This window comes from Macrosteles quadrilineatus, unplaced genomic scaffold, assembly GCF_028750875.1.
Source record: "Macrosteles quadrilineatus isolate MER2022 unplaced genomic scaffold, UCM_ALF_1.0 Scaffold_2__2_contigs__length_208266976, whole genome shotgun sequence".
Lineage (NCBI taxonomy): Eukaryota > Metazoa > Arthropoda > Insecta > Hemiptera > Cicadellidae > Macrosteles > Macrosteles quadrilineatus.
In genome coordinates this window covers 91,824,155-91,836,387 of record NW_026542595.1, presented here as the reverse complement: position 1 = coordinate 91,836,387, position 12,233 = coordinate 91,824,155, and the positions used below count along the sequence as shown (strand labels likewise).

Below are 12,233 nucleotides of genomic sequence, written 5' to 3'. Positions count from 1 at the left end.
GGATTAAATTGATATACTATTTTTTATAATGAATCACCACTGTTCCGTTTTTCTTGTGGTAAAAAAAACTCATTTTCGCAGAGGATTTAAATAACGCATTTCAAATAGTTTAAATAAGCATATCAGATAACATTTTACAACCTTTAAGAGTATATGTGGTTTGCATGTTTACCAGTGAGAACTTACATAACAAAGTCCCTGTTGTGTAAACACGGTGTGGTTCTGTCTAGGTACGTGCTTGACGACCAATACACCAGTTCAGGTGGGACCAAGTTTCCTATTAAGTGGGCTCCACCAGAAGTTCTCAACTATACGAGGTTCTCCTCCAAGTCTGATGTTTGGGCTTACGGTGAGTGTATTCAAATTATGTTAGATAATAGATATTGATTCTAAAACCTCAAACTATACACTAAAACAGTCTATATTTCTTCTGCCTCTTCGCTTAACTACTTGCTGCTTACCTTGTTGTACCTTTAGCTTGTAGTTCAATTTTGAAATCACATAATACACACCTATCTCCTCTACCACCATCACATTTCACTAAAAATTCTCTCTTCTCATATGTCCATACTATAATAGTCTTGCTTTTTCCATCTTAAGGTGTTTAAGACCCCTCTTCGAATAGCTTTATTCCTGATTACATTCCACCATCTTACACCCTTAATAGCCCTTTACAACATCAATTGTCTTTCTTTTACTCGCTTCCATTCCCTTTACTATCATTTCATTCTTCCACTACATACTTAATTTGGCCTGCTATTAGGCTCGTCCAATGCTATTTTTCCTCTCATTTGTACCTCCCTATCCCGCAGGTTTAGAAATCATACTAAGCCATGTAAGGAATTAAAAGTTTTAAGCTCTCTTTTAGATTGTTCATGCTTATGGTCAATCGTGCCTATTTGATCTACAGTAGGTGCTTAGTACCCATATTCTTCAACATTCATAGAGTAAGTTACCCCCTACTCATGTTTGGTGTTTTAATCATATTCAATTTCCAGGTGTTTTAATGTGGGAAGTATTTACATGTGGGAAAATGCCTTATGGTCGACTTAAAAACACCGAGGTAGTGGATAGGGTTCAACGTGGCATCATTCTGGAGAAGCCGAAGAACTGTTTCAAAGAAGTTTATGAGGTAAGTTCCAAAATAAATTGGTAAATCAAGAGATATAAATATATATGTTATATGTTAACAATAAAGTAAAACCCCCACAAATCATCCAATTTTGAGTGATCTATCAAAATAGTTTACAGTTGTTAGTCCTGAACAACTGAATCCATAGATTTAACCCTAGATGGGTATGGAACATAAATTCGACGTAGTGCGAGTTATCTTTAGCGTCTCACCCCCCACCCCCTCAACCGACAATACCCTCCTTCCGACAACTCTCTCAGCAGACATTTACCTTGCGATGGCTGCCTTGGTTGGGTCGTAGTGTGTTTCTTTATGCACTTGCTAGTCAGTTTCTTGAAACACACATCAAACTTACGTGTCAATACCCTTTGTGTATAGTAAAATGACCGGCTTATGTATGGTAAAATGGCCGACAGTACGTCGAATTTACGTATTGATACCCTTAGTGTCACACTGTATGACAATACCTTACTATACAATTCCTATGTACGTCAAATTTACGTATTGATATCCTTAGCGTCATGCTGTATGACGATTCCTTTCTAGGGTTAAAAACATGTTATTCCACTACAACCTCATTCTAGCAAAAACATTTTTTTCCATAATAAAATAATGAAGGTACAATTAAACCTCTTATCTCTCACTGTCTGATGTAGAAGGATCTAATAAAAACTAAACTAACAAAGATTTAAAGAAAAATAAGAGAACAAGATTTGAAAAGATTCAGGTAACTTAGTTGCAAAATCTAAATATAAAAAAATTACCATAGTATCTCAGGGTCTGTTGGATGATTGACTTTCATCATTGTCATTGAGGTGATGTTCCAGGTTATGTGTTAGTGTTGGTGTTCCAGGTTGTGCGTCATTGTTGGTGTCATAACCCCAAGGATAGACCATCATCCATCACATTCGAGGACCAGTTGTCTGTGGTATCTCAGGGTCTGTTGGATGATTGACTTTCATCATTGACATTGAGGTGATGTTCTAGATTATGCGTCAGTGTTGGTGTCATAACCCCGAGGACAGACCATCGTTCCGCACACTTAAGGACCAGTTGTCCGTGGTATCTCAGGGTTTGTTGGCTGATTGACTTTCATCATTGACATTGAGGTGATGTTCTAGATTATGTGTCAGTGTTGGTGTCATAACCCCGAGGACAGACCATCGTTCCGCACACTTAAGGACCAGTTGTCCGTGGTATCTCAGGGTCTGTTGACTGATTGACTTTCATCATTGACATTGAGGTGATGTTTCAGATTATGCGTCAGTGTTGGTGTCATAACCCCGAGGATAGACCATCGTTCCGCACACTCAAGGACCAGTTGTCCGTGGTATCTCAGGGTCTGTTGGCTGATTGACTCGCCCTACTACATGCTCTCGTGCCCTGCCCTCTTTGTGCTCTGCTGTCCCTCCAGTAGCAATGTTAGCTACTAGTTAAACTTCTATCATCATTAGTCCCAGATGTGTGAACCAAACCATTTCATTCGTGATGCACCATTATCAAATACTTATATTCTTACAACTATGTAGTAACTTCAGGATTGGGCGACAGTGGAATATTTGGTTCAGACTTCTGTTGACTAATGCTTTTAAACATCTTATCCTTCAGCAGCCTTTTGAATTGTTGTTTTGCGCCTTTTGACAGACTAATAGGTAATAACTTTTATAGTTGGTATTTTTATAACCCTACAGACGTAACAATCCTAAGCAATTAAAGATTTGCCCCATTACAATTTATTGTATTTTCTTTATCATGAAGCAATACAATTTTAAACATTCTCAAGAAATTGTTCTGTCTAAAAAGAAACAGCTGATCTTAATCAGTAACAAAGCTACACAAACTTTGAATTGTCTCAATTCATCACTAACCTTGCATTCACTTTCTGCTTAAAATTTTGCACATAGGTGTTTATTGCTGCCTTAATGAAGTAAATTGCCACGATTTTAATTTCAATTTCCCTAAGACCATATTTTAGTTCGTTGCTGTATGGCTTTTTGTACCGTGCAGTATTTTTCGGTCTAAATTAAAATCACCAAAATTGGAGTTTCAAGAGAAAATACAGGAGTTGTATTATTTTGATATAATTTGACAACATTTATTCCTGTAACATACCAGCTGGTTTTTGTACCTTTTAGTTTGTCAAAAGCTGTTTTCCCAAAGCTGCTAATCCAGAACTATTAGTTTGGATATCTCGTTAAATGGTAATTTTAAAATGTGTCCAGTAAATAGATCTGGCCTTGTGATATATTTATTAAGTTAATGTGTATATTTTCCAACCTCTTTGAAGTGACTTTTGAGCACAAAACTTTTAAATAAAAGTATGTTGATTTTTTTTATAGATAAATATCACAATAAACATTAATTTTACATAAATATAAATTTTATTATGTTTGGTTGTGGCATCAGCAGTTTTCTGTCTTTGCTGTAGTATATTCAATAATTTGGTTTTTGCATCAACGGAATGATCGTACATAATAATGTAACAATCACTGCCTTTCTGACACAACAATTGTTTGTGTTTATATGGTAAAGGCTTGTTAAATAATAATTATGAAATTTACTTTTTTTAAGTTATTAATAATTCAGATCAGGCTGATAAGAAACTACTACAAACCGCAATGGTTTTCTTTCAACTTGTCTATTAAACTCCATCTTTTATTTAATTAAACTCTTTGTATACTTTTAATCCGTTTCTTCCCACTTATTTCACTTCATTGTACTTAATACTTTAATAGTTAAGTAATTAGTCATTATTTTGAGCTTTATGCTTCGAGTTAAACCTAATATTTCTCATCAGTTGAGTGATTTACTTTTTTTTTATTTAGTCCAATTTTTTTATGTCTAAGAAGTAAAATCTCTTAGTTTACACTTGCACAGCCACAACTCAAAAATAAAACCAGGATTGAAATAGTCATGCAGGTTTTTTTAATAAGTTTTAATTTTTTGTTTGTTTTAAATAGGCCTATATATTTCTTAGGTGGGAGGATGATGTATTTGTAAAACAGAAATTGGCATTTGTAACTCTTATTACAAGGATATGTAGTTCCTAATATGTCTAGTAATACTTCCAGCATCGAGCCTATGAATGTGTTTTACAGTTTTTGTCTCATGAGTACTATGAAATAGGTACACAAATGTCATATTTTGCAGTTTCTTATTTAAATTGTTGGATTGGATCATAAAACATAAGTAGGCAATGGAGTGTTGTAAAAAGGTAAAATGAAGTGATAGAAACCATAAGTAATAGATATCTATTGATTATTGATCATTCATAAAGAGATGTTCTAGAGTCAATATAGTGGTAGAAGGTCTAAGTCATAGGAAGGATAAACTTAGGCAAACCTTAGGCACTCATCATAAGTTCATGTCAACCTTGCTTATCAAACTGAGAAAAACTGCTGTCTGACAAGACTAGGGTTTGGTCTGTTACTTTGCAATAAACGTAAAAAATGCCAACATCATAACAAACTCGAAAGAATACATTTTTCATGCAGCACAAACATCCATATTTTATACATGAGTTGCAGGTCTAAAGTTGCTCTTTTCCCCCTAGGGAGTAAAAATAAGCTGTTGTAAACTGTGATTGTAAGTAATCCCATAGGATTTGATACATATATCAAAAGTATGTATAGATTGTTTTCATAGGTTTTAGCATTCTGTTGTATTATTGTCAATATTTCGACATTTCAATAGTACACTTACACATAATTGGCAAAATCTATCTATATACTTATTTCATACGCAAGCAGGATTTTGTGACAATTACTCCTCCAAAACTACTGAACCAATTGACATGTTTTTGGTGTCATTGAAAAGAGCGTAACTTGAAGCTGTGCAGGAAACTTTCTTTTTAGGGAAATAATTAGAGAGTGAGGCCCCCCGGGCCCTTTAAAGTTTTGTATTTCTCCATAAGATTAACATGCGAAACAAAAATTGTTATGAAACTCCAGCTGTTGTCAGAAATTAAAAGTGAGAAGAAGAACATATGTTAATAATTGTAAACAGTCAATAAGTTTGCTACAAACATTTAATGACTTGGTTAAAATGAAATATTTCAAGTCAAGTCAAAGTCAAATAAATCTTTATTCAGACATACAACAATGTGTACATGAATGCGTCTTAATCTTAAACTATAACTAATACTAAAAACCATTTTCCTGATCCATTTTATCTTTTATTTTTTTTACATATTTACATGTTTATTTACATATTTGAACATAGTGCAGTAAATTCTTCAAAATTATAAAACTCTCCACTAATTAGAAAATTCTTAAGCTTTTTTTTGAACTTATTTCCGTTTTCCTCATTTCTGATGCTACAAGGGAGGGAATGAAAAAATGTAACCCCAATATAATCAGGGCTTTCTTTAAATTTTTCTTTTTTATGCTTTTTAATTATGAAATTTTGTTTGTGTCTAGTATTGTAAGTATGTACATCTTGCTGTCTTTGCAGTTGCGACTCCCGGCTTTTAACATATAATATAGTCTTATATATGTAGAGGCTGTAAACTGTAAAGAATTCTAATTCTTTGAAACGATTTTTACATGATTCATTTTCATTTAAATTAAGGATGCACCTTATGGCCTCTTTTTGTAAATGTAAAATTTCATTTAAGTTAGATTTATTTGTTCCACCATAAATTTCAATACCATAAGCAATATGGGAGTGTATATTTGAATAATAAACCACACGCAAAATTTCTTTACTGCAAAGGGGATATAGTCGTCTTAAAGTAAAAATACCGGAGCTAATTTTATTACATATTTTATTGACATGTGAGGTCCACTTTAGTGTGCTGTCCAAGGTTAGACCTAAAAATTTGGTTTCACATGCAAAATTTTCAAATATCTTTTCGCCAGACTTTTTACACTCAAATTTGATAAAGGTTGTTTTGTTTTCATTAAGTAAAAGGTTTTTTTCATTTAAGTAATCTCCAATTATTTTGAGCGAATCTTTCATTTTTATTTCTAGAAGTTCAATATTCTTTTCATGTATAGACATACTTATGTCATCTGCATACAAGCAGAGGGCATTGTTTTCTACCCGTTCAGATAAATGTTTTGGCATCCCTCCCAAGTAGCACAGGAACAGGAATGGACCCAACACAGATCCCTGAGGAACAGAATACTTAACTTCCCTAACATTAGATCTAACATTGTACATCTTATTTCCATCTAAATACCCAATGTTAACAAACTGTTGGCGGCCCTCTAAATAAGATTTTATCCAGTCCAGTTCTTTACCACTAATTCCATATGCTCTGAGTTTTTGCAGTAACTTTAAATGATTCACGCTATCAAAAGCCTTAGACATATCTAAAAAGGCGCCAACAACATAATAATTGTCCTCATCCAACTTATGTAATACATTTTCAATATAAGAAATTAGAGCTGTAGTAGTAGATTTATTTTTTCTATATCCATGCTGTTCTTGATCTAATAAGTGGTTATTTTCAAAATAATCTACTAGTTGAAAAAGTAAACTTTTTTCAAATAGCTTTGATAGAGCAGGTTGAATTGCCAATGGTCTATAGTTTTGCGGATCTTTTTTATCACCTTTTTTATATACTGGAATTATTTTTGATATTTTTAGTTGAGCGGGAAAAACGCCTGTTATTAGTGATGTATTAATCACATGTAAAAGTGGCTTTAACAAAACAGATTTTGATTCTTTAATAATTTTGATTGGAATTTCATCATAACCGGATGACCATTTAGGTTTTATTGAATCAATTATGGATGTCAAAATTGATTCATCGATGGTTTGACACCTAAATTTTATGTTTGAAATACTTTGATCAGAATGTTGTTGGGTTTTCTTTAATTTTGGTAAAACATTTTTGTCAACCATCTCAGCAAAATTATCATTTAAGATGTTTGCGACAGCATATGGTTCTTCTATTTTTTTGCCGTTATGTTTGAGTGAAATATTACTATGACATCTTTCTTTTTTACTTTTTGTTTCAGTGTTCACAATTTTCCAAACAGTTTTGTTAACATTGGTAGAATTTCTAATTTTATTCTCAAAATGGGTTTTTTTCTTAAGTTCTATCATATTTTTGTATCTCTTCTTGTGTTCCTTAATATAATTCTTCAATGCTATGTTACTTCTATCATCTCTATATAAGTCATGTTCTGCAATTATTTCATGACGCTCATTGATAATTTCATCATCAATCCATCCATTATTTACGTTACTGGAAACTATTTTTGTTTTAGGGAAATGTAAATTGAAGTAATATTTTAAAATGTTATAGAAATAAGTAAATTTGTCTTCCACATTACAGTTATAAAGTTTTGTCCAATCCTCTTTGGAAAGGTCATAAATGAAAAGGTTAATGCTCTCTTGTTTATACCTCCTTTCATACTTATGTATTTTAAGATTTAAACTGTTTTTTGTACTTTTTGAACTGAGGATTTTAAAAAGTTGTCCATCATGATCTGACAATGCTGTAATTAAACATTCTACTTCAAAAAAATTGTTATCTAAATTAGTAATAAAATTATCAATGGCAGATAAACTCTTTTCAGCAACTCTAGTTGGAATTTTAATTGTATATTTAAAACCATGCATCTGCAAAACATTAACAAACTTCTTTTTCTTATTGTCTTCCCTCAAAACATCGATATTAAAATCGCCCCCCATTAAAATTTTTTTATTATATTTACTTAAAATTTTCAAAAGTTCACTTAGTTTTTCCAAATATATATCAACGTCTTGTGATGGTGTTCTATATACCCCAGCCACTAAAAATTTTTCTTTGCCTACTTTAATTTCTGTTACACAAGATTCAAAGATTTTATCTTGATTAAGCGCCTGTAATGAACTTAGCATTATATTTTTGAATTCAATTTTTTCTGACACCAAAATTAATACCCCCCCTCCCCCGAAATCTGTTCTAGTGTACCAGGTTGAAACTTGATACCCTGGTATTTTGAGTTTTGTTATTTCATGTTGGTTTAATTTATGTTCAGTCAAAATTATAATATGTGGCTTTAATTCTTCAATTGTGATAATTAATGAGTCAATTCTAGTTGCTAGACATTGTATGTTTTGATGGAAGACAGATATACTACATGATTTCTTATCATTATTGATCTTAGAAGTTAATTCTAAAGATTTAGGTAGTACACTCACTTTGCTACCAGGCATGGCCATGCCTGGGAGTTTAAAAAGTGACTTGTGGAGGTCTGATTACCAATATCTTTCAGTTGCATGGTTTCACATTCCAAGTTGATTTTTTTGTTTACATTTTCTGAGCTTATATCTATTAAAGAGTCATCTTCAGGTATGGGATTTAAAGAAACATTCACTAATTCACCAATCACTTGATTGCCCATATCACTTTGAACACCACTTTTTTCTTCTCGAGATGATAGAATGGACTCAGATTCAGGATTGCGGTTGCTCGTCTCAGATTCAGGATTGGTGTTGCTCATCTCAGTCAGGGAAGGTGAAGATACATCAGTCGGCTCGGTAGTAGGGTGGTTGGTGCTAACTGACAGTGTCAGCAATGCAGGTTGTATACTTGATCTTAGATGTTCTTGATCTTCTCTGTCAGCAATACAAATAGGCCTGGTTTTTTCAGTATTTACTCCCTCAGTATTTTTACCACAGGAGGTGTCAACTAAGGCCTTTTGTCCAGCACATCTCTCGAAGTATTCGTCAACTATTATTTGCTTCAGGTACTTTACAAAAGTTGATTGCTTTAATCTATTTTTTAGAAATTTGTGTGGGTCTTTTTTGCCTGTTATGATAAAAATAGTAGCTCCCGTTACATTTTGAAATTTCAATAAATTGGTCACAAAATGCTTGGGTGGGACTCGATCACGATTACAACCCATAGTTGAACATATCAGAATTTGCAGATTTTTAGCCTTGAAATCTTCCGCTAGTTGAGAAAAGGCTAGATTGTAGTTATTTTTATATTCAGTTAAGTTGTTGAAATTTTGAAAAAATTTAGGTTTTGTAATAAGACTGTAAACAGCTGCTCCCGTTTTAGTTTTTTGATATGTCAAATTAGTGAAACAATGGTCCTCCTTAGTTGGTCTTCCAAATTTGTCTCTGAACACAGTCGCAACCCCTTGACTCATATTTTTCTCAGTATTGTCAAGATCTGCTGAAATGCAGTGTGCATATGAAACTTCTGATCTACAGCAATGTTTGTCAATATAAGTATCCATAGAATCCTCAACAACTTTTAAAAATATTTTCGATTCTATTTCTTTCAATCTTTTTGTAAGGGTCAGGTTTGAGGCAGTGTCAGCAATTCTTCTGCTCAGCAACTGTTTTCCGTGTTTGTTCAAGTGTTGCCCATGAATGGTGAAAAATCTACGTTTAAAATCACAAATACTAACAACATTAAGATGTCTCATTTTTTTCAATTCACTGTTGACTGCATGTGTTTCTTTATTAATAGGGTGGTCCCAAGATAAGTCAAAACGGTAGGGGAGCGTAACGTAAATGATGTTTGTTTGGCTGTTAGTTGTGGCAAATTTGTTTAAGACCGCTGGAATGTTATCTTCACTATTCTTCATTTTTATAGTTGTGTCTCCGATGTCATTGGCACCTGCAATTACTACTGCTACATCATTCTCCTTAAAATCTTTGATCTTGTTATTTGTTTTTTCTAATATGTGATCCAGTTTACCTCCTGAGCTTGCTAAAACAAAGGTGTCAGTGGATCGGGGCATCAATGATTGGATTAAGTTTCCCAAATCTTTGCCGTGGCTATCTGCAAACACATGTAATTTGGAGCACCGAGATTGACTCCTGTTTCTGTTTGATAAATTCACCATGTTTGTATCTGATGATAGTTGTTTGTTGTCTCGATGTAGTTTTGCTGCATATTTGGTTTTCTTACATGTGCTGTCCCTGCAAATAACTTTGTCCTTATATGAAGGCGTTGCATGAATTGGTAACCTTTCTTCTTCTGGTTGATGACTATTCAGTGAAGAAAACCTATTCGATATTGTTGGATAATAAGTTACAGCATGTTTTGGTCTATATGCATTCTTCTGATGCCTAAAGTCACCATTGTTACATTCTTGCACCTCATTATTTCTCTCAACCATTTGATGATGAACATTAGATTGAGTAGACCTACTAATGTTGAGCTGTGTAGCTGATCTTTTACTTTCTCTGTCCATAATTGCTGCAGGAGTCACTTTAAAGTTTTTCTTCGGTTTCACCATTAAAGTGCTTATTACATCTGCTGCCAATTTAAGCTGAGTGCCATTGCATAATATAGCTAGCTGTCCCCTCTTTGTCAGTAGATCCGACTCAGTGATGTCTGGGAGCAGTGATTTCCAAGCATCGAATGGCCTTTCCTGTAGAATTAGTTGTACGATAATGTCTACATACATAAGTACATATACCCCACAGTCATATGCATTAAGTTGTTTGGAGACAGAAACAGTTGATAGATCCAAAGGCCCTTTATTTCGCAGGTAATTATGCAGTGACTTGGCAATTTGTAGAGCATGTTCATAGTTAGCGGCTCCAGCCGAATCAAAATGTAGAAACTTGCTTTGGGCTGACACATATACCAGCAAACTCCAGTGAGAGCCTGAGCCCCCCGGTTTGTCGACTGCTGGTGAATCATTAACAGGGATGAAAATGTGTTTACTCTCCAACATATTTAGGTTTTCCAGGATAAAATCGATGTCTTGTAAACATTTAATTGCCTGAGCAATAACCGGATTTATGAATAAAATTTGGTTATTTTTTACTATATTCAATGTCAATAATTCAAAATATTTCATGAAGACTTCATCAGTCAGCCACTCATTATTTATCAGAGACAGGCAAAGATCATTTTGTTTTTTGATGGTATTTATACCAGTGGATACAACCTCAGTATTTAAGGGTAAATTGTTTGTCAGATCAATCAAGGGCACATCACACCCTTTAACTTCACAAGTATTGACAGGTTTGCTTACATTATTTTCATCAACATTGCTACTTATTGTCATGTCAGTATTGTTAGGAAAAGACCTAAGTGGATGCAAAGGGCTACTAGATGCAGAGGGTTCATCAACTATGATGGTAGATTCATTTTGATTTGTACTATTTGCACTCCTATTTTGAGACTTATTCAATTTTTTATTATCTCTAAATGAGAGCTCTATTTCCTTAATAGCCTTTAGAAAATGTTTACTTTTCAGTTTCCCATACCGTGCTTTATTTTCTAAATAAGGACAAATATTTATTTCCTTAATAATAGCTGATTCTGATGTGCCATAAAAAATGACTTTATACTTCAAGTTTGCTTCATGAGAATCAATAAAAGCAGGCCAGTGAGAATGACCCCTTACTTTAGCAAACACTTTTTCACCTAGTTTATATTTGTGTTTGTTATTATCAACAGCAGACATCCTGCTATTTTGTTCAAAAGTGACCATCAAAGATAACAGGTGATACACAGGGCAATGATAAGAAATATTGGACTCTCTTATCAGTAGTTGTTGTCAAACATTGGACTTTAACCTCTTATAGTAGTGATGTACTAAACGGTAACTCTGACAATCAGCTGTCCTAGCATGTCAGCTGTGACGTAGCTCTGTCAAACATGTCAAATCATAATCAACTTCAGGAATAGTGTTCTGCCGGTGGTTGTGTGTAGGATGAAAGTAGTTCCTTAATCTCTTAGTTAATAATAATAAAAGTGATTATTGTAAAGTTTTTAAATACAGTGATTCACTATCCTAACATCTATAACTATATATGTTATTCAGTTTGGCAGGAACAATTCATATTTATGTGAACCAGGAAAACATGTGTTTAAACCAGTAGTCTGTGAGTCTGATTAAATTTACTCTTTAACTGTTTAAAAATAATTCACTGACATACTTTTATGCATACATACTGTTCAAGACATACTTCCCGGCACACTACACACGAAAAAACATAGTTTTAGTTTAAAATACACTATTTATTCTTCTTTAAACTGAGACCAAAAATTAGCTTTATAACTTTATGTGGGTGTAGGAATACCTTTTTTTTATTTACTATTTGAATTTGGGTTGGCGTAAATATTACAACGGAAAAAAACTAGAGAGCCTGGATAAATTGATATACAGTAGACTCCCTCTTATCCGGA

At 33.5% G+C, this 12,233-nt stretch overlaps 1 protein-coding gene across 5 annotated transcripts in view; it reads left to right on the top strand.

Moving 5' to 3' along the window:
- Window positions 1–5,137, top strand: part of LOC128985460 (tyrosine-protein kinase Btk29A) — a 90,240-nt gene extending 85,103 nt beyond the window's left edge. The window contains exons 16-18 of one of the 5 annotated variants that reach the window (XM_054404951.1): window positions 231–349; window positions 999–1,132; window positions 2,388–5,137. In XM_054404951.1, coding sequence (XP_054260926.1) covers window positions 231–349; window positions 999–1,132; window positions 2,388–2,489 — 355 coding nt within the window. In that variant the 3' untranslated portion in view covers window positions 2,490–5,137. Of the gene's footprint in view, window positions 1–230; window positions 350–998; window positions 1,133–2,119; window positions 2,310–2,387 lie in introns of those variants that run through there. The other 4 variants (XM_054404955.1, XM_054404950.1, XM_054404954.1 and 1 more) reach the window with 4 other exon arrangements.
- Window positions 5,138–12,233: the final 7,096 nt, after the last annotated feature.